This window comes from Pecten maximus, chromosome 10 (assembly GCF_902652985.1).
Source record: "Pecten maximus chromosome 10, xPecMax1.1, whole genome shotgun sequence".
NCBI lineage: Eukaryota > Metazoa > Mollusca > Bivalvia > Pectinida > Pectinidae > Pecten > Pecten maximus.
Genome location: NC_047024.1, coordinates 33,068,947 through 33,094,158, shown reverse-complemented (window position 1 = coordinate 33,094,158; position 25,212 = coordinate 33,068,947). Strand labels below are relative to the sequence as shown.

General features: G+C 36.8%; 1 protein-coding gene across 13 annotated transcripts in view; it reads right to left on the bottom strand.

The window, feature by feature from the left end:
- LOC117335488 (vinculin-like) overlaps positions 1-24,809 on the bottom strand; it is a 77,117-nt gene extending 52,308 nt beyond the window's left edge. For 11 of the 13 annotated variants that reach the window (XM_033895521.1, XM_033895523.1, XM_033895524.1 and 8 more), the window contains exon 1: positions 24,475-24,531. In XM_033895521.1, the coding sequence (XP_033751412.1) occupies positions 24,475-24,531 (57 nt within the window). Of the gene's footprint in view, positions 1-24,474 lie in introns of all 13 variants that reach the window. The other 2 variants (XM_033895520.1, XM_033895533.1) reach the window with 2 other exon arrangements.
- Positions 24,810-25,212: the final 403 nt, after the last annotated feature.

Here is a 25,212-nt window from a genome sequence, read left to right as displayed (position 1 = left end):
TGGGAGGTGTGTTTATAAAGTAGAATACTGTAAGGATGTGGAGTACCTTGCGTGGTGTATTTATGAGGTAGAATACTGTACAGATGTGGAGTACCTTGGGTGGTGTATTTATGAGGTAGAATACTGTACAGGATGTGGAGTACCTGGGGAGGTGTGTTTATAAAGTAGAATACTGTAAGGATGTGGAGTACCATGGGAGGTGTGTTTATAAAGTAGAATACTGTAAGGATGTGGAGTACCTGGGGTGGTGTATTTATGAGGTAGAATACTGTACAGATGTGGAGTACCATGGGAGGTGTATTTATGAGGTAGAATACTGTACAGATGTGGAGTACCATGGGAGGTGTGTTTATAAAGTAGAATACTGTACAGGATGTGGAGTACCTGGGGAGGTCTGTAAGGATGTGGAGTACCGTGGGAGGTGTATTTATGAGGTAGAATACTGTACAGGATGTGGAGTACCGTGGGAGGTGTATTTATGAGATAGAATACTGTAAGGATGTGGAGTACCATGGGAGGTGTATTTATGAGGTAGAATACTGACAGGATGTGGAGTACCATGGGTGGTGTATTTATGAGGTAGAATACTGTACAGGATGTGGAGTACCTGGGGAGGTGTATTTATGAGGTAGAATACGGTACAGGATGTGGAGTACCATGGGTGGTGTATTTATGAGGTAGAATACTGTACAGGATGTGTAGTACCTGGGGAGGTGTATTTATGAGGTAGAATACGGTACAGGATGTGGAGTACCATGGGTGGTGTATTTATGAGGTAGAATACGGTACAGGATGTGGAGTACCGTGGGAGGTGTATTTATGAGGTAGAATACTGTACAGGATGTGGAGTACCGTGGGTGGTGTATTTATGAGATAGAATACTGTACAGGATGTGGAGTACCGTGGGAGGTGTATTTATGAGGTAGAATACTGACAGGATGTGGAGTACCTTGGGTGGTGTATTTATGAGGTAGAATACGGTACAGGATGTGGAGTACCTGGGGAGGTCTGTAAGGATGTGGAGTACCTGGGGTGGTGTATTTATGAGGTAGAATACTGTGTATTTATGAGATTATAAGATTTTGGCAATAAACAATTTTATAAAAATTGACTGTCTACATATATGTCAGTGACATTTGTGATTGAGAGAGACCACCAAACTTTTACCAAAGGTGTTTCATACATTTTTTTTTAAAAAGGTTAATCTACCGGTATATATCAAGCTGGCACAGTGGGTTTACTATACAGAATAGATTCATATAACAGTGAACTTGCATACACAAGTACAATAAACTTTTATTTTGTGGTAAATTTACCTGGTAACTGACTTGGAACTCATGAAATCAGGAGTCCAAACTCCATACTTATCCATTACCTAATATATCAAGTGCCATAACTGGAAATAAAAAAGTTTAATTTCACAAGAAGCTGGTCAGACTTGAAAAAAAGAAATGTGAAGTTTTGATATTACATACAGTTCACTGGAAATCTTTGAATACAGGTGTTTCAAAATGGTTAGAGTACAAGTGTTCTGATACACCTGGACAAGTGAGCTAATAAGATTATATATCAATGTACAGTAGAACTAAACTACATCAGGAAAGGTTTATTAATACACTAGTATCTTTGTACTTGTATAAGGCTAGGCATGACATACACCAGGCTCTTGGGTTTATACATAGTACACACATCTCTTCTCTGCAGGCAAGGGCAATATGTCCAGAGGAAGTCAAGTTCTGGTCACAACACCAGAGACTTAAAAGCAATGTTATGAAGATGTTATTTTTCAAATATTCATACAATGTTAGTTTTTAACATTGAAATGAGTCAATGTCGCAAAAAGGTTAACAGGCAAAGGATATGTAAAGATATTATGAGATAAACCTTAACTGCAACTCAGAATTAACATTACTACATCCTGATGAACATAAAATCATATGTGTAAACTGTAAATTTCCAGGGTGTATACGATTGTATATTGGTTGTTCATTGAGATATGTTTTAAATCCATTTCAATTGGTGATGTGTGTGGAGGTTGTTTCATCTTAGAACCATCTAAGCTTCAGAAGAGGTTGGTTCAGCCTTGACAGAGCTAGAACCATATATGCAAGCTGTAGACCTGTGGGTCAAGTTTGACAGGAGGCTAACTGTTATTGCCACTTGCTTCAGTGATGGAGATGATAGAATCAGAAGATGTGTGGATGGATGAGGCCTATAACACCAGTGGACATGACATGTGTTCTGTACCAGACTTGACTGCCCTGTGTACATGTGTGTGTGTAGCTATAGACCACCTCACCAAGTGTACAGACTTACATGTATGACTCTGGCGTTGGAATAGGGATCCTGGAAATGACCAGCTTTATTCTATACTTTCCAGTTTGAAATGGTAGAATCAGGCATATCAAAAAACAATTCATAATGCTCAATTTTACTAATGTTTTTAACATTCTAGAGCCAGGGCCACCTCAGGTCATACCTGCACTAGTCAAAGAACTTCAGTTGCTTTAATCAAACCTGAGGTTTCATTAGGAGCTTTGTTAAAATAGACTCATAGACAAGATTCATATTAAACTATAACAGTATCGATGTATAACAAATGCAACAAGACCAGTTACATTATGCAGCCTACACTATAAGAATGAACAATCCTCACGATCCTTCAGAAAGCTCCATCAAACACTAACTTTTTTAAATTTGAAGGTTAACATTAGGTCTTACCGTCTATCAAGTTATTACAACAATTCAGCCTCAGGCTAACAAATGAATGTGTGCATATTAATCTATTTTATGACGGGTATGGTGAGAATATTAAAGGCAGGGGTACCTGAGAGAAATATTTTTATTATGTGGAGGTTTATAATTTGTAGTCACCGCCAAGCTATGAGAGTAACATTTGTTCATTGTGGCTATAACACAGTGGTATAAAGAAGACCAGTCGGTATACAGGAGTGCTTCATACACTACAGCCTTTTAGTGTCCAGGTGTGATTAGAATCAGGTGTGTGAAATCAACCTGTCAATAAAGGTGATGAAAATAGTACCTTGATAGAAAAAAACCTGATATAATACACACAATTGATCTATATATATGTATTGTAGTGCCCACAGCACCTCTTCAAAGCCAGCTGTACTAATGAAAATATCATACCACAGACAGGTAATGTAGGGGGGTCTTTGTAGTGATTGACAAGCTGCAGGGTCTCAAAATGTATATTGTGTATCATTAATAACACAATTAAGTACACACTGGATTGAACTGGTCTTCATCTCCCTACCTCAGAGGATTTTGCTTGGTCAGCAACATGAAAGGGCAAGGTCTCTATCCTCACAAGACATTCCCAGAGTGTGGAATAAATTAAGGGAACCTGATAAGGATCTCCAAGGGAGGACCCAGTAGTTTATTGTTTACTGAATCAAACCTAATAACATCTAGCTGGTGTCAAAAGCTAGCCCTCTCCAAGGCCTTCAGGAGTGACAGGTCTGTAAACAACTGGTCAAAAGTCAATCCTTTAGGGAGGTACCCTTCTCTACCCCAGACACTTATCTAGAATCCATTGCCTCCAGTCACAGCACTATAAGATCCTGGGGAGGGAGGTGGAAGCTATGCTGACAATCACAGGGAGATGGGCTATGGCTCCCAGACACAGCACTCTATGATCCTGGGAAGGGAGGGTCGTAGCTCCAGACACAGTACTAGAGGGAGAGGGGGCTATGGCTCCCTAGTACAGTCTCTATGATCCTGGGGAGGAGGGGGCTATGACTTGTACCCTCTCCCACTACTTCCTAAAGATAATAACAGGTCTGAACCTATACTGGTCCAGTCTGTATGACCTCCAGCTGCAGGTCAATGTAAACATAGTTGAACAGTATTAGCTTCTGGCACTGAGTCTGTCCCCTTTTTCAAACTACTTTTTTTTTTTTTTTTTACAAAAGTCTCCAGAACATCTGAAAACTGTATTTTGAATATCAATTTAAAATCAGTAGAATCCATCTTGGTGAGGTTGGTTTGGACATATTTAAAACCTGGAGTTCCAGTGGTTTCTAGGTAGCAGTGTACAGTAAAAATGCCAAATTCTGAAAAATATGGCACATGCTTTAGATATGTAAACATTGCCAGTTAACCTTACATATAACCTCTAATAAAGTATATATATTTGAAATCTGTACAACATTTGCAATTTTAATAGAGCTCTGAAGGATAAGTAAACTGATATTTTCTGTGATTTTTAGAGCTGTGAATACCATGGTAACAGCTTAAAAAATTCTCAGAAATTGCAAAATATTATGATATTTGACCCAAAATGGCACAATTCTCTACACAATTTTTTTTCTGAAACCTATTTAAAATTAAATATCTCTATCCCAAAGACAGAATTAATCTTGTTTGGACATATGTTGTAAATTAAGTTTTTCCGCTATCTTACCTTTTCTGTGGGCTTCCATTTTGCGCTGTAGGCGAAACTAAATTTCCTGTGTAAACACACGTTCGGAAAATCCGGATATTTAAAATCCGGAACCAATTTATTGATTTTTGTTTTAATAAATGTGAAGCCTGTATGTACTACTTCATACTGGATATACCAATTATAGTGTACATTTATTTTTTCATTTTTTATACATATCATAATACAGGAGTTATTTGCTTAACAAAAAAATTGCCCATGGCCAGGCTGTCTTACTGTGGTGTGCTACCTTATACATCACTTTTGTTAATTCTAATTTTACTAAAAACCCCATGAATGTCTAGAATATGTTCCGACGAACAAAATGACATATCGGGTTACTGTGTATCTTTAATAGTCACCGAGTATTGCTGATTTCCCTGAGAGGTGTATTTTGACAACTTTTTCTCCCAATCCAGTAATAAGGGGAGGTAATTTTAAAGATGAAAACTCCCATAATTCTGTATATCTCTTGAATAAAGTTGTGTTTTGAGTTGAATGTGGTACTTTGAGTCTCTGTGCATGTAATCAAGCAAAAAATACTATACAACTATCAAATCTAGCCTTGTAATATGACGTCATAGTTACCATGACGTCATCAGTAACTATGACGTCATCAGATGGTATCTATGACGTCATAAATACTCAATGGTGTCATAATAAATAACCAAATTCCTTTCCAAACCTCAGCTTAGCAACACATGCAATATTCTAACTGATAAATCATGACATGACATCCAAGATTTCAAAATGTCATGCCTATGACATCACAGTCATCTGTTTCCAACCCGGTAATTCAGATATGTACCAATGATCATATGAAAGTGTCCGCTGATCCCATTTTATGCGGAAAATGCTATTTTTTCTGCTTTACCGAAGGAAGTGACAATAATTGACAATATTGTATCAACCGTACACTCCATCAATTGAAATTACATGCTTACCAATGTATAAATAAATTGAAAATAATGGTTTCACCAAATATTTCAAAAAATAACACTTACTGTAATAGTTTCCATGGATACGGGGTAATAAATCAGGTAAAACAAACCAGAATTCAGTCTATATGGTTTGTTAGATACCCAATAAGTTATTTTGGGTTTGTTATAAAACATAGAATATCTTTTCAATTTACACTGACTCATTAACATTATGCTTAATTAACCCACCCTTAAAATGGGTAAATATGCGAGTTACCTCCCTTGATTCCTCTAATATGACAAGCCAGATAATAAACAAGTTTTAAATTGTTTTTATGCATTTTTGAGCAATAATGAACTAAAATGAAGCTTAATCAAGCATAATTAAGCACAATTTCCAAAAAATAACATTTTTCAGCCCTTATAAGGTAGCAGTGTACAGTAAAAATGCCAAATTCTGAAAAATATGGCACATGCTTTAGATATGTAAACATTGCCAGTTAACCTTACATATAACCTCTAATAAAGTATATATATTTGAAATCTGTACAACATTTGCAATTTTAATAGAGCTCTGAAGGATAAGTAAACTGATATTTTCTGTGATTTTTAGAGCTGTGAATACCATGGTAACAGCTTAAAAAATTCTCAGAAATTGCAAAATATTATGATATTTGACCCAAAATGGCACAATTCTCTACACAATTTTTTTTCTGAAACCTATTTAAAATTAAATATCTCTATCCCAAAGACAGAATTAATCTTGTTTGGACATATGTTGTAAATTAAGTTTTTCCGCTATCTTACCTTTTCTGTGGGCTTCCATTTTGCGCTGTAGGCGAAACTAAATTTCCTGTGTAAACACACGTTCGGAAAATCCGGATATTTAAAATCCGGAACCAATTTATTGATTTTTGTTTTAATAAATGTGAAGCCTGTATGTACTACTTCATACTGGATATACCAATTATAGTGTACATTTATTTTTTCATTTTTTATACATATCATAATACAGGAGTTATTTGCTTAACAAAAAAATTGCCCATGGCCAGGCTGTCTTACTGTGGTGTGCTACCCTAGACTTTCTTCATTTTATATCCCAAGGGATAAAACCTTCCCACTATAAATGTGGTTATTTTACGTGGGGTTTTAATTTTACGATGTAGGTGTGGGGTTATTTCTGCTTATTTTTCACTCTTAATACCACATACACAACAGAATAATACATTTGGAGGGGAATTTTCGCAGCTGAATGGCCTTCGAAATATGCAATGCAAATTCCTCCTCATGTAAATTTCCACTTTGACATCTATAAATACGTGGTGTAGATGTAAAGAAAATCCAAGTTCACAGGCATGGTTTACGTTGGCTATTTTATAAATGGGGGGTATTTCTTTATAGTTCCTATACTTCTCAGGGCTTTCGAGGAGCAAACTCTGACATCAGAGTTTATGATGTTGTATTTCTTGTCTTCCTATGAGGCAGTAAAAAACCCAAATTCATTTGAAAAACCAGACATTTGGTTCCATCCAATCTATTGTGCTATCACAAGTACTTGTACTAGTCAAGTGCCTTATCGTGTTAGTGATGTCATTGTTTGGTTTGGTTTATTTTTTTTTACGTCCTATTAACAGCCAGTGTTACTCAAGGACATGCCAGGTTTTGGTGGTGCGGGAAAGCAAGATTACCCGGAGAAAAACTGCCAACCTACAGTTAGCACCTGACAACTGCCCCATTGTGGGTTTCGAACTTGCAACCCAGAGGTGGAGTGCTAGTGGCAGAATGTTGTAACACCTTACTAACCACTCGGCCATCACAGCCCCAAATAGTTTCTATTCAGTGTATCACTCAGGTGAATAACGATGAATACCTTAAACAGATGCTGTAGCTGTAAATAGGTTCGTGGAATACTGCAAATACCTTGGTTTGGTTTGGTTAATAAAGAAAGTTGAAAGTTGAAAGGTTGGTTTATTCAGCTTAACGTTCTATTAACAGCCAGGGAATTAGAACATGCCTGGTTTTGGAGGTCAAGGAATGCCAGAGAACCTGGGGAGAAAAACCACCAACCTACGGTCAGACTGGTCAGTACCAGGCAACTGCCTAATGTGGGTTTCAAACTCGCATCCCAGAGGTGGACGGCTAGTGATTAAGTGTCGTGACACCTTCACCACTGGACCACTGCGGCCCCCATAGCAAACCACAGGAGGAACAAAATATGTTCCATTAACTTCCTGACAACAGGAAATGTGGTTCAAATAACAGGGCTTTTATTTCCGAACTCATTAACTGTTAACAAGATTAACAGAAAAGATAAGAATTAAAACTTCCTTGTGACCAATGTCCCAAAAACATCAGTAACAGGAAACATATCTTATTTAACAGTAAATCTGAAACACTCTCAATTTACATGGTAATTCTTTTTTGAAATAATAAGGAGAAGAATTTCTTTTGTTTGTTTACCGTTGCTTTATGGGCAACCCAAAAATGTAAACATTATCTTTGGAAGATCAGACATATATACTGTGTATAGTTTGTTCAGTTAATTTGTGAACCATTGATAGTGCATTAAACACTGTTTTTAACACGGACATTTAACCAGTCTTCAGACTGTACATTATATCTATAACAGATCCTACAATAACAACAACAGATATTTGTATGAAGTTTTGCACTATGGCAGTTGCCATATTTAATAAAAGAATCATGTGAATCACACATAAATGTCTGACCTTTTGATTAATTCACTACATTGGAATTAGCTACTGGTATGCAGCAACATTTTACATCACTTCTTCGAACAGTGGCAACTGTATGTAGATTTACATATTTTTCACATATAGCAGTTCACATGGTTTCTTGTTAATTATGCTTATTATAACTTGTTAATTTGGAAATTGATAACAGCCAAAATACTAACAGTAAGACCAAATCGAAATGTATACATGTCCCTCCACCACTCTAGTTATTTAAAACCACCAGTTACCAGAGTATGTTCAGTCAGACCTAGAACCCCCAGTGCATTACAAGAAATGTCCATTATCAATATAGCCCTAATAGTAAGCAACAGAACAGGTGCCCCATTTCTAACACCCTCCCCCATGTCCCTGTAGACAGTACTCAATGGTTATCTCTGACTGGAGCTCTCAGTCTATACATTCAGCCCAGGATAACTAATTAAATCTAGGGAATGTAAACTATTAGATTCCAAAGTCAATCCTGACAAATTACTACAGATAGAGAGTCCATTGATAGATCTCCAGTTTTCCCACAATCAGGATTACATTAAACTACAATGCAATCATATTCCTGTACTTATCATCTCATTACCAAGGTAAAAATTATAGTTTAAATCACACAAACACTTATATACTAATGGCATATAACCTTGCCATAAGTTGGGCTGCAACTTCTCTAGTCAATGGTGTTCAATATGATACTCTCCTTTTCATAGGTGACAGTATCCTATTGAACACCCTTGGGTAGTGAAGTTGGTAGGGCTGTTACAACACTAAATTACATGCGAGATTTGATAGTATCTTAAACAGATCTTGTTGGAAACTTAATGGGCTGTATATATAACTATGAAATACCGTTTAAAGTATATATGCAGTATTTAGTAATGTTCTGAGTCAGTCATCAGGACAAAAGATGTTAAGGTAAATACAATTGTTTTCATTCTAAGAAGGATGTCTGTCAAACTAGGAATAGCTATTACTTTATACCTGTATTCTAATAACTTGTATACATCATCGTGACAACGTGCTACGGTGAATGCTGTGTTTAATCACCACCCTGAGTCAGCAACAAGGAATTGTAGCTAGCTGTAATACAAAAGGGTTTGGCAACAACATACAACACATGTACACAACTCTGTACTAGTATACCCCTCCCCTTGTCCCGGAATCAATGTTATAAGCACTGTCTAGGTAGAGTTGTTGTGGTGAGGGGGGGGGGGGGGGGGGGGGGGGGAGTATTTGACAGGAAACTCTAAAATGTACCGTTACATTGTAATTTCCTGGTTTACACTTATTAATAAAAGTAGTCCCCACTGTTAATTTGTTCTACTTGAACAAAAATTACAGTATTATCTCTAAATTGTTGTTTAAAACTTTCCCAATCTAAATAAAATTTGAAGCTCAATTCAACTCTGTATGAAAATTTGATGTTCAATTCAACTCAGTATGAAAATGTGATGTTAATTCAACTCTCTGTGAAAATTTGACATTCATTTAACTTTGTTCATATGGAGTTAAATTGAACATGAAATTATTGGATGTATCCCTAATCTTCTGTCTGAGAATTATTTGTCCTACCTATATTGCTATACTATGTCTAAACCACTCAATTTTACGACCAAATTAACCAATTATCCCTGAATCAACGCTTGAAATAAAAAAAAATTAAATTGACAACACTTGATGGACCTTGTTTACCTTGTTTTGGACATTCCAATGTACCACAAATAGGATTTTCTTAATTACCACAAAGATTATTCACTGATACCTGATAAGACAGCATACATGCATATTACATAATTGTTACACTTCATAACGAGACAGATAACTACCAGGTACCAGGGTGGAGTACAAACTTAAGACTTAACTCCCAGCAGCAGTATCCATGGGGGACTAATTGGGTTAAATACGGTACTACTAGATGTATGCACTAAAGTGCTATCTGTATGCCCACAGCTGTACACAGGAATGTTTTACAGTTCGCAATCAATCCTGTGTGTATATAGATAATGTACACTGAAAGAGACCTTTTCCTCATTCATGATCTAAGTTTTTTTATTTTCTATGTGTACTATACATCATAACCTCACCAGCCAGGCGGCAACAAGTGTGTACTGGTGGGTGAATGTGTGCAAGGGGGAACCCCTCTCAAGATGGGACCAGACCAAGGGGGGAGGGGGGGGGGGGGGGACTGGACTGGACTGGACTCCAGACTGGGGCCTGCTATTAGTTCATAGTGTGGGTGTGAGGGTATGTGGGTGTAATGTGTGGGCGTAGAAAATTATCTATGTGATTTATACAGGTCAAATTTTTTATCTCTCTTCTGAACTTGAGTCTTCTTACAAAAAATACATTAAGATCATGTAAAAAATAATTATGTAAAAAATTATTTAGAAATAACTCTACATCAGTATATTACTGATATCATGAAAGGGAGCATGCCATGTGCAGTTATTCTTTTTGAAAATTGGTGCAAAAAACATCCTAGGGACCCAGTTTCAGCTGCATTTGAGTTTGCAATTCACCTATGAACAAAAATTAAAACTGCATTAAAATTAATTGAGTATTATATATATATCATTGCATACCTGTAACTTTGATGACAACATAGACGAAATGAATAAAAAAATAACTTTAATTTGTACTACACATCTTCTGTATATTACAAGTTTATGAATCTTCAAAGTGAAATGATAAGTTTTGGCTAAGTACTGGTATACATATCACTCAAAACAGAGAAAACCCAGTTGAAATTCATTAAGTTACATTGACACCACATATATTTATATTATATTGAAACAAGCTGTATTGTAATTGTGTAATGTTACGCCCTGAGTTTCTTGTAAACCTAGTCACAGCTTCCCCTGGATTGTCTATATCTAGCTCCTTGTCAGTAGGAGGCTGGCTATGGTTTAGATCAGGATAGCCTATCTCTGACAGCCTAATTTGTCTTATCTGGTATACCAGGCATGGAACAACTGTCTGTAACAATACCATCAGTATATGACATATCTCCCACTTACAAGTGGTTCAACAATACCACATATGGGACCCAAGCAAAGTCATAACCTTACATACTAGTAGTCATGGTGCCCGCTTGCTGTACATACTACATGGTACACACCCGATGTCATAACTGTACATACTACATGGTACACACCCGATGTCATAACTGTACATACTACATGGTACACACCTGATGTTATAACTGTACATACTACATGGTACACACCCGATGTCATAACTGTACATACTACATGGTACCCTCCCAATGTCATAACTGTACATACTACATGGTACACACCCGATGTCATAACTGTATATACTACATGGTACACACCCGATGTCATAACTGTACATACTACATGGTACACACCCGATGTCATAACTGTACATACTACATGGTACACACCCGATGTCATAACTGTATATACTACATGGTACACACCCGATGTCATAACTGTACATACTACATGGTACACACCCGATGTCATAACTGTACATATATACTACATGGTACACACCCGATGTCATAACTGTACATACTACATGGTACACACCTGATGTCATAACTGTACATACTACATGGTACACACCCGATGTCATAACTGTACATACTACATGGTACACACCTGATGTCATAACTGTACATACTACATGGTACACACCCGATGTCATAACTGTACATATATACTACATGGTACACACCTGATGTCATAACTGTACATACTACATGGTACACACCTGATGTCATAACTGTACGTACTACATGGTACACACCCGATGTCATAACTGTACATACTACATGGTACACACCCGATGTCATAACTGTACATACTACATGGTACCCTCCCGATATCATAACTGTACATACTACATGGTGCCTACCCGATGTCATAACTGTACATACTACATGGTACACACCTGATGTCATAACTGTACATACTACATGGTACACACCCGATGTCATAACTGTACATACTACATGGTACACACCCGATGTCATAACTGTACATACTACATGGTACACACCCGATGTCATAACTGTACATACTACATGGTACACACCCGATGTCATGACTGTACATACTACATGGTACACACCCGATGTCATAACTGTACATACTACATGGTACACACCCGATGTCATAACTGTACATACTACATGGTACACACCCGATGTCATGACTGTACATACTACATGGTACACACCTGATGTCATAACTGTACATACTACATGGTACACACCCGATGTCATAACTGTGTATACTACATGGTACACACCCGATGTCATAACTGTGTATACTACATGGTACACACCTGATGTCATAACTGTACATACTACATGGTACACACCTGATGTCATAACTGTACATACTACATGGTACACACCTGATGTCATAACTGTACATACTACATGGTACACACCTGATGTCATAACTGTACATACTACATGGTACCCTCCCGATGTCATAACTGTACATACTACATGGTACACACCCGATGTCATAACTGTACATACTACATGGTACACACCCGATGTCATAACTGTACATACTACATGGTACCCTCCCAATGTCATAACTGTGTATACTACATGGTACACACCCGATGTCATGACTGTACATACTACATGGTACACACCTGATGTTATAACTGTACATATATACTACATGGTACCCTCCCAATGTCATAACTGTACATACTACATGGTACACACCCGATGTCATGACTGTACATATATACTACATGGTACCCTCCCAATGTCATAACTGTACATATATACTACATGGTACACACCCGATGTCATAACTGTACATATAAACTACATGGTACACACCTGATGTCATAACTGTACATACTACATGGTACACACCCGATGTCATAACTGTACATACTACATGGTACACACCTGATGTCATAACTGTACATACTACATGGTACACACCTGATGTCATAACTGTACATACTACATGGTACACACCCGATGTCATAACTGTACATATATACTACATGGTACACACCTGATGTCATAACTGTACATACTACATGGTACACACCCGATGTCATGACTGTACATACTACATGGTAACCTCCCAATGTCATAACTGTGTATACTACATGGTACACACCTGATGTCATAACTGTACATACTACATGGTACCCTCCCGATATCATAACTGTACATACTACATGGTGCCTACCCGATGTCATACCTGTACATTGTACCCATGCAATGTCATATCTCACAGTACATGGTACCCACACAATGTCATACCTGTACATTGTACCCATTTTGGTTTGTTTTTGTTTAACGTCCTATTAACAGCCAGGGTCATTAAGGACGTGCCAGGTTTTGGCGGTGGAGGCAAGCCGGAGTACCCAGAGAACAAGAGGCCCATGGGGCCTGTATCACTCACCTGATTGGATTAGACCAAATGTCGAAATAATGTTCATATTCAATTTGTTTTATTTGTAAAACTCTAACAATGCTATATATGGTTATAGTGTGGGAATCCGAACTGCTTTAAAGATTAATGAAGTCCAGACTCTCTAAGGTCTGAAAGACCTCAAGAATTGTTTATAGAACATGCATTCATAACTTTATGACTAGTAGCGATTTAAAGGAATTACCTCTATTTCACCTATTGGGCCCCGCCCCTTTGGCCATTCGGGGGTCAGAGTCACCATTTATGCAAAATCTGTTCCCCTGTTTCTGACCAAATTGGGTTCAAATCCATTCATAACTTCAAAGGAATTACCTCTATTTCCCCCACTGGGCCCCGCCCTTTTGGCTCCTTTAGGGTCAGAGCCACCATTTATGCAAAATCTCTTCCCCTTCCCCCAAGGATGTTTCTGACCAAATTGGGTTCAAATCCATTCATAACTTTATGACTAGTAGCGATTCAAAGGAATTACCTCTACTTCCCCCACTGGGCCCCACCCTTTTGGCCCCTTTAGGGTCAGAGTCACCGTTTATGCAAAATCTGTTCCCCTTCCCCCAAGGATGTTTCTGATCAAATTGGGTTCAAATTCATTCATAACTTTATGACTAGTAGCAATTTAAAGGAATTACCTCTATTTCCCCTATTGGGCCCCACCCCTTTGGCCCCTCCGGGGTCAGAGCCACCATTTATGCAAAATCTGTTCCCCTTCCCCAAGGATGTTTCTGACCAAATTTGGTTGAAATCCATTCATAACTTTATGACTAGTAGTGATTCAAAGGAATTACCTCTATTTCCCCCACTGGGCCACGGCCTTTTGGCCCCTTTAGGGTCAGAGTCACCATTTATGCACAATCTGTTCCCCTTCCCCCAAGGATGTTTCGGACCAAATTTGGTTCAAATCCATTCATAACTTTATGACAAGTAGCGATTTAAAGGAATTACCTCTATTTCCCCTATTGGGCCCCGCCCCTTTGGTCCCTTTGGGGTCAGAGCCACCATTTATGCAAAATCTGTTCCCCTTCCCCCAAGGATGTTTCTGACCAAATTGGGTTGAAATCCATTCATAACTTTATGACTAGTAGTGATTTAAAGGAATTACCTCTATTACCCCTATTGGGCCCTGCCCCTTTGGCCCCTCGGGGGTCAGAATCACCATTTATTCAAAATATGTTCCCCTTTTCCCAAGGATGTTTCTGACCAAATTGGGTTCAAATCCATTCATAACTTTATGACTAGTAGTGATTTAAAGGAATTACCTCTATTACCCCTATTGGGCCCCGCTCCTTTGGCCCCTCGGGGGTCAGAGCCACAATTTATTCAAAATCTCTTCCCCTTCCCCCAAGGATGTTTCTGACCAAATTGGGTTGAAATCTATTCATAACTTTATGACTAGTAGAGATTTAGAGGAATTACCTCTATTTTCCATATTTGGCCCTGCCCCTTTGGCCCCTCGGGGGTCAGAATCACCATTTATGCAAAATCTGTTCCCCTTCCCCCAAGGATGTTTCTGACCAAATTGGGTTCAAATCCATTCATAACTTTATGACTAGTAGTGATTTAAAGGAATTACCTCTATTTCCCCTATTGGGCCCCGCCCCTTTGGCCCCTCGTGGGTCAGAGCCACCATTTATGCAAAATCTTTTCCCCTTCCCCCAAGGATGTTTCTGACCAAATTGGGTTCAAATCCATTCATAACTTTATGACAAGTAGAGATTTAGAGGAATTACCTCTATTTCCCATATTTGGCCCCGCCCCTTTGGCCCCTCGGGGGTCAGAGCCACCATTTATGCAAAATCTCTTCCCCTACCCCCAAGGATGTTTCGGACCAAATTGGGTTGAAATCCATTCATAACTTTATGACTAGTAGAGATTTAGAGGAATTACCTCTATTTCCCATATTTGGCCCCGCCCCTTTGGCCCCTAGGGGGTCAGAATCACCATTTATGCAAAATCTGTTCCCATTCTGCCAAGGAAGTTTCTGGCCAAATTTGGTCAAAATCCAATAAGAACTTAATGACTAGTAGCGATTTGAAGCAAATGTTGACGGACGGACGGACGACGGATGGACGACGGAAGCCGCACCATGGCATAAGCTCACCGGACCTTCGGTACAGGTGAGCTAAAAACCACCGGCCTACGATCAGTACCTGGCAACTGCCCCACATAGGTTTCGAACTCGCAACCCAGTGGTGGAGGGCTAGTGATAAAGTGTCGGTACACCTTAGCCACTCGGCCACCGCAGCCCCTACACATTGTACCCACACAATATCACACCTGTACATGGTACCCACACAATATCATAACTGTACATTGTACCATGCAATGTCATACCTGTACATGATACCCACAAAATGTCATACCTGTACATGATACCCACACACTGTCATACCTGTACATGATACCCACACAATGTCATACCTGTACATGATACCCACAAAATGTCATACCTGTACATGATACCCACACACTGTCATACCTGTACATGATACCCACAAAATGTCATACCTGTACATGATACCCACACACTGTCATACCTGTACATGATCCCCACAAAATGTCATACCTGTACATGGTACCCACACACTGTCATACCTGTCCATGATGCCCACACAATGTCATACCTGTACATTGTACCCACACAATATCATACCTGTACATGATACCCACATAATATAACACCTGTATATGGTCCCAACACATTATCACACCTGTACATGATACCAATGCAATGTCTGTCCAATTTATGACCTAACAAAACTACAGGATTATATGGCTGTGTTCATAGTTCTTTCAATGTCAATATTCCAATATATTGGTTCCATTGTTGAGATGTCTCTGTGATATATATTCCTGTATCAAAATTGAATTTGTCAAATTACAAAATGAACTTAAGAACTTATGAATTTACAAAATATATATGAAAAATAAAACCTCACCAAGTGTCAAAAAGATTGGGCGGATATTGTTAAAAACCTAAGATTTTGCTTTAAAACGCTGAAAAACCAAGAGCAATGACTCTTTCAAAACTCTGAATTTTTTTTTCTCTTAAAAGTCAAGCATACATCATATTATCATGGTCACAAACCCTACCAGTCTCGAGATAAACAAATAGATGTGACAAATTCCATACCAGAATACTCCCATAAAACAGGGTATGAAAAGAGAATCTGAAATTGTAGCTTTAAAGTCAATGATGCTGCTACAACAACATTCTACATATTCTGTATTATATAATGACACCATGGGTCATAAAGTTGTTACTAGTGACTGTCAAGCTCATACACCTCTCCTGTCCGACTGCTGTGACTTCATTTTCTACATCCTATTATATATGACCCGATTCAGGACCTCCTTTCTACTTTCATAATAAAGGAATGACAAAAATTGTTCGTTACATTTGAACATGCTCATTCCACTAACCACAGGTATTTGCATTATGCTATACACATTCTACTAGTGATGAACAAATAAAACAATAAACAGTAACGACTTGTACTCATTAATATATGGAGTATGCTGCCTAATTATCACCATACTAAATTAAATTAATCACTCATTCCTTTACCTAATTAAAGCATTACCATCTCATTTTCTCTCATTGACATCAATCATAGGATCACGGTGACCAGGATTTCTAATTTGAGATCAAAGTAATGGGCTTGTAGATGGATTCAGACACACTCTCAACTGTCAAATTAATAGATATTTTATGGTGCGAGACATCTGTGAAAAAATAATTTCCTACAACCAGAAATGTTGACAGATTATCAAGTTGCCTACAGAATAGATACACCTTTGTACAGGTGTAGTTAAAAAACTTGTACCTTTACAAAACAATTTCATTCACTTTCTCGACTTACTGTAAGTGATCATGATACGACCTAAATTATCTACATAGATATACATTGCCAGGTGAGACATTCACCTGGAAGCCATTCATGGCTGGTCCAGGTGAGTATGTGCCCACTACAATGATATTTCACATATCAAGGTATAGATAGGTAGACGGTAGGGGTTCTACAGTAGTAAATGTTGTATAAACTGTCATCCTCTGATTAAAATACACCTGTGTTGAAAGTTAGCATATTGCACATTCTTTTGAAAGTGGAAATATGTCACATATTTTGGCTACCTGGACTGGAGTATATAAAAGCTGCTGAATGATTGGTATTCAGGATGATGGGTGGTGTATTATACAGTATATATTCATGTGTAAAAAGGAATGAAATTAACAAGTAAGGGTAGTAGTTCAGCAGTTATGCTAGCTCGAGGATTAAAGAGATGAAAAACTCCTCGCTGAAGCATTTGCATCTGTGAATGGTGAGCAGGGTGTCAATATACCCCTCAGAATACTGTACTTATTTTTTTTCTATGAGAGATTGACAAAGTTGCAATATGCAAACCCTTATTAATTTAGTCACATGTAATTTTATGTAAATTTATGTGTCAGCCCCTGGTTATACATCACTCCTCCATCATCTGAATTGTAATTAATGAGTATACAGTTTTAATTGGTATAATTGCCCTCAACTTGATTAACAAATTTTACAGTTTTTGAAGTCAAATCAAGTATCCCAGCCTACATAGAGTCAGTGTACTCATTTCTTCCAGCTCGTAAGCCTCTTAGAAACCTTCCTTTCAGGAACTCTCTTTATAATGATACTATATGTACAAAAAATATCCTTGAATTCAGCTTTTTAGCATAAATCAATCTACTTCAGTAAAATTAGGAACCAACCTTAGTATACCTTTAGTTCATGTTGGTACATTTAGGCAATCAATTCAATTAATCATACACATGTTTTCAAATAGATTTAGAATAATCATGTTTATTAATTTGCAATGATAAAATTGACCACATGTCAAGTTTACATTTAGAACTAAATTATGCTGAGTTTCTACAGGGAAAATCTTGTATTTTGAAGAATTCAGCAAGGGTATCTTCTTCATTTTATTTTTTAACTTTCAATAACAAATGTTGATCAACATCTGGTACATAGAGGTTTTTATGATTTGTTTACTAACCACAAGGCATTTGGCTAAATAGGTAGGCTATACTATCCAGAACCCATCTGAATCTCTATACCACTTTAGGTATACCTATCCTTTGTATCACACACCTTTAACGAGTTTTTCACAGTAGGTAATGACCATACATGTGACAGTAGAGAAATAGCCCTTCCTCCAGGCTAGTCCAGGGTATAATGTAGAGGGTATAATGTACAGCCAGACATCTGTATCAGGCCAGGTTTAGTTCCCACACAAAGCTCTGATATCACAGAATGTATACTACAAAGGTGATATTTTACGGGGAATTAACTTGCAATAAGATCTGATATGGCTCATAGAACAGCAAGACTGAAAAACGTGTGAGAAAAGTAACACCATAGTATCCAAGTCTTTCTTCTTCTCCATTATCACCTTATCATCATTTCTAATGGCAGACTGGAAAGGTGACCTGCATAGCACTATACATGTATTCATCTTATTGTACTCTGCACCAGGGAAGACAAAACCACAGCAATGCATGCTGTAGTACGGTGTGCTGTCATTATAATGAAAGACTGTAGGAATTAATCATGCAGTGAAACTTCTTTTTCTCAAATTAATACATTTTCATTTTCTGTCATCATGACATTGACTGTTTTCTATATTTTTCAGGATCTGTTTATTGGATAATCACATGAAGATTAATAGACGAAAGGACAATCTACCAGCAACATTACATGTTTATAACGACTACAACCTGCAGTGATCATATATATCCAGTACAATATAATTCTAGTACTTTTATTGTTGAACTGTTATGTATTTTTGTATGTAATGCCATCAAATTAATTACTTTAAATGTAATTAGAATTATGCAATAAGCATTTGAATTTGAATTGAATTTTGAGATATCTGATTATTATAGTTTTTAAAGAGTCAGTCACCATAAAATTGAAAAAGCATCTCACCACACCTTTTGTCAGATCTATGTGTTTAAGTTCAACCTTGTCCTTGTTCTAGCTGATATAGGGGTTTAACTACCACACTGGTAATACATTTATATTTGTTTATACTGAATTCAGCATTAATTTCGAATTCTGATGAGGCACTTAATTAATTCCCTCATTTTGTGATGTGGGTGAGACCATAAGGCATTCGACACAAGGCAATGTAGACCCAAAAGTATAATATATACTCACTACATGCTCTACCAATGATGTAGCTATGAAACCACTCTAAAATCCATGATCAACAGTCAGAATTTCTACTGATTGCTTATTGATTAATCGTGAACAGAGAGGTATCTAGTTATGTTTTTAAATGCTGTTTTTTTAGCATTTTGATGTGTATTTACCGATGAATTTTTCATTTATTCATTTTTCAAGTTTGCTGTAAATCTCAATAAATCCTGTCAATGCCAAAGTTATAGTCAAACCAGATCAAACACAGAAAATCAGTCATAGTCTGGTAAAATGATTAATCATTAATTAATTCGGTAAATCAGAACAAAACTGTCTACAAAAGATTTCCAACTGAATATTATGTGATTTCTGTAAATATCTCTCCACAAACCCTCTTTTCATCAAAAGTTCCAGAAAATGTTCAGTCTGGCTATATATCATCCAGCTAAGCATGCATTTCAGGATCAAAGAAGAAGGCAGGTTTGTCATGAACCATGTACGTATTACACTTGCTGGTATCGCTCAGCCAAGTTTATTGCCGCAAGTAGAACGCTAGAGGAGGCTGAGGAATGTTGAGTAAAGAGCGAAAACTTAAATTGATATCTGATTTTTGCAGTCTGTGTTTCTTTGTGATTTTAGCTGTCATTCACATTCTATAGGAAAAGTTCCTGCATATACAATATATATTATATTGTAGAGTAATATATTTGACACACCCTTTAGGACAACTGTATAAACAAACCAACATCTCTGTCTCAGTGACCAAACACCAGAACCATCATATAACTATGTATGTGTTTAACTTTGATCTATAAATCTATGTTGCCATCTATGTAATTAAATATACCAGGCAGCAGTGGAGTTCAGGTCCAGATCCAGAAATATGTAGACAATTTACATTTGTTTCGAATAGTTATAAATAGTAATTCTGCACCAAAAATTTTATGTTAGTAAAATGTTTAATATTTAATGCTAACACATCATAGTACAATGTACCATTCATAGTGAAGAGTTACTTAGAAATAATCAAAAAATAGATTTTAAGGCTATTTTGCCAAAAACTTAATTGGGTCCCATTATAAAATAAACCTGATTAGTTTTTTTAAATTGTTTTATCAGCTATCTCCTTGGTCATTACATGAAAGGTTAGGTTACTGGTCCCAAAATACTTGTGTACTCTATATAACACTATCTGATAGACATCTCCACTGGGCCTACAGATCCATCTTCACCACCCCCTCCTTAACTCCTCAGCAAATTGAGATTAATTTTACACAACTGTACCTGGAGCTGAATAAAGTACATTCTATTTATAGTTCAGAGAGTAAATATATATACATTTGAAGTGTTCCTGTGCAATAATATATATGGTAGCCTATTTCGTAGATGCTGACAACTGAAAAAATGTTTTACAGTCTTTGACAGCCGTCAGTCTCGTATTAAGAATCTTGATTTAAAATTAAAAAAAAAAAAAAAAAAAGCGGAGACAAAAAATGCATGAGATTTAAATTTTTTATCTGTTGAATATTTCATTAAAGTTTTAAGTTTTAAAATAGGGAATGATAAGCTGTATGCCTCTGGGGATGGGCAATTTCTAAACAAAAAAACTTCAGGGACATCAGCCAGTTCACAAGCCTCTAAAATAGTGTCAGGAATAAACACTAACAACGTCATGTTGTCTTTGATACATCTGCATTCAATATCTAGCATTAGAATATCCTCTACGTGCCAAAAACCATCCTTACTCTCATGACATTATCTTCAATTTGTTGAAGTTGGTCATTACCATTTAGAAGTAGAAGTTACTTGGAAGGCTTTTGTTGGTTTTGATCTTTTTCAGTAAAACAGATTTATATTTGAATATAAGTCCACAAGTCACTTTGTCAGAATGATGTCGGAAAATAGATGTTCTTTTTATTTCGAGGTTTGAAAATTAAATTTGAACATATTCAGTATCCATATCCAGTTCATGGAAATTTATACAAGAAGTTGGCAAACATAAATCATAACTTCAAATACACTGTATATTATTACTGATTATACTCATTAACATATTATGATGAATCCAGTGTTCAGTAATCTGGATGTACAAAAGATCCAGCACCCTCTAATTTTCATTTTGTTCTGCTTGTTGGTGTTTTTTTCATCTACCAGTATTTTTGCTTTTTGGTTGTTTTTTTTTTTTTTTGCAAAGTTACAGCTATGATGGGAAAGAAATAATTTTACATTGTAATGTTTACCAAGCTGGCCAGATGACAACAGTTACCGTAATTGTAATGTTGACCAAGCTGGTCAGATGACAACAGTCAGACGACAACAAAATCCTGTCAGGAAAGAAAAGATGTGCATAAAAATACTTTAGAGTGTGTTCTTGTGTTTACCTAGATAATTAGACTTTCACAGCCAAACAAGGAAATGCGTCAAATGAAAATTAATCTATCAGACAGAGTACTTCAATGGCAAGCAGCTATATTGATGTTACTAGTATGTGGTCTATGTATAATCATTATCTTTTTTCCTTTCTAATTACAGTAGTCATTAAAATTTCCTTCTCACAATACACAACATTTAGTGCTTCTTTTATAAAATTCATGACATAACTTGTAACAGTCAATTAAACAAATTATTTTAGCCAGCAACCAATACAATAATCACCCTGGTATTAATTATAACCTAAGTATTAAATATATACATGTACCAGGGATAAGCAACACATAACCTCTTTAAAATTACTGAATCATAATCGCCTTTGTGCCCTTCCTATGGCTGAGCTATGACTTTAATTCTGGTATATGTATACATATGTATACACATTTATGATTATACTGCAAGGTTTTGTAAACATAATGTACTTAAGAGTAACAACATGTACACAATGAAACTATAATCTCACGTCAATAATAACACAGATTTACAGAACTATAGTGAGACAAATTTGGTGTAGTTATACACCGAAGTATACTTCATCAGCATGAGGAACACCACACAAGTTCGTACAAACAACACTTATATTATAAGTTATAGTGTCAAAAAATGAAAACATCTGAAATAGAGACTAATAATATTACAGTGTGTTTCGATAATTCTGACCCCTTTCCTCCTGTTCTGAAGAAACAATATTTACAGCCAAGTGACTTAGCTGTAGATAACATTTATGGTGTGCTTATAATATATCACTTTTGAATTTGTTTGTTTGTTAGGTTGGTTTCTCATCCTGTAAACAGCCAAGATCATTTTGATATAGAGTCGATCTTCTTGATTGTAGCAGATGGTGGCTACCTTACTGAACATGATACAGGATGGAGGCCTAGGAGGCCTGTCACATCGTACAAATATATGCTATCCAGAACAATATAGTGGTAAAGTGTTTTGCCTAGCTAGGGACACAATTTAACCTCTAGAGTACACATAGAGAATGGTCCTTGAGAAATAAATACGTGTAACTGATGGGTAGGGAAATTGAATGATCAAACAATATATACAATAGTATGCGTTTTCACCTGCCCGAGTGACACTTTGTCAATTGAGCTATTGGGGGCGGGTTGACATAATTTTCATAGATAGTTTATATTAGTTGGCATGAATTGAATAAGATGAGTAAGTCTCACTCTGAAGTCACTACAGGTTAACTAAGCATTTGGACTGACAAGGCACTTTCGATACCACATGAATAAAAAAGGCCCGGATTGTTCTAATAAAGTGTTTTTGCATTAGTTTGAGTGTCCTCTGTTTCTTATCAATCTACAAACAGAAAATATGATCGCTTGGCTGCTACTGCCATCACATCATCAGCTATATATACATGTAGGAATACCTATCCTGTGGACATTTGATCATGAGGAAACATGGACTATGGATGATATTCACACATGTATCAGATACATTCTGTTCGATGTTCTTGTTAGAATGTTTGTCTTTTTAAACTTTTTACTGATCATTTTAAGGTGGGCTGTCCAAGTTTTGTCATGTGTTGTCATTGAAATAGAGTTCTGAATGTGTCCCTAATTTTCTGACAAATTTTATCGATATTTTCCTTTTCACAAACACATCAACTATAGGCATTCAATCTCCATAGAGCTAGAGGGGACTTCTTCAGTGTGCAAAAGTTATGATAAACCAAGAGGCAGTGGCTATGTGAAAACCAGGATGTCTAGATGCATAACATCAATGACCAGTATGTATAGACATATTGTTATAAATTTCAAATAACACAAACTTTTGAAATCAAATATAAATCAGTCAGATTATATTTTTGAAATATTGTGATAGAGTGTAGATCTATAAAAAATTTGCGAGGTCTATACAATTTAAATTTCAATGGACTTATTATCTGACTAGAATCTAGTTTAGGACTTCATGATTTACTTTCAGTAACTGTGTTCTACAATATAAATGAAACCTAGATTCAAATTGGTATAACTACATTAAAAGGTCGATTACCTATTTGTGTTTTTACTGTACTGACAGTACTAGTACTAGATCTACTGTAAATGATTACAACCTTTTCAACTTAAATGTCAGTATACTTAGCAGCTTAGTTGATCAGGCAAATTTACTATAAAGTTGACGATGTACATTACAAACAGATATCATATCATAAGTCACATTCCGTCGAACACTCGTTTGCATCTCATTAAGAGTTCTAATTTAATAACAAACAAACAAAACACAACCCAGTCTCGACATCCCAAATGAACTACACAAACAAGTCCGACAACTCTTAGTTCTTGCGTTCACCGGTTAAACCAGGACACTTACCTGCTGTGCTACAGGTTCCAGAATACTTTCTATGATTTTTGTGTGAAACACTGGCATCTTGTGTGTTTCTAATAAAATCTCATAACACAAATGCTGCTCTTGGTGGTTTAGATTTCTCGATATTTCACAAACTTTCTATCCAAGTCGACAGCAGCCCGTCCTGTCAAAGATCCGAAGCTGGAGTCAATAGTCTGAAGCCGCACTTTCGTATTCAGTTAACTACACAAAGTAAATCAACAAGTTTTTATGGGCGTGATTTCTACGGTTTTTAAATCAAAATCACCGGGTTAGCTTAAATTATTGACATTGTATTAGTGTTTGGTTGAAACAGTTTTGCTTTCGAATATTATGGCTTGTAGTAATCTGAGCCCGGCTACTCACAAGTTTGCCATATATGGAAGACGGCCGCGACCTTGCCCTCTCCTTAGGTCACTGCCGCTAAAAGCATCGTGGTTGGTGCCCCGTTCTCAGATGAATCATTGTATGAACTTAATCTCCGCCCCCGACGTTGTACTCATAAATACAAACTCTACGTCATCGATATGACATCAACACATTGTGTTATTTCAACTATTTGAAAAATTAAATTAATACTTTGTTCAGACTAGGGTATGTTTCTAGGTCTGTTGTTCAGGCTTATGATATTGTAATAATTAGTTCTCTGGTCCCATTGGCTACTTTTGATAGCAGAATATATATATTACTGTAAAACATAGGACTAAATAGGATCTCTATGCT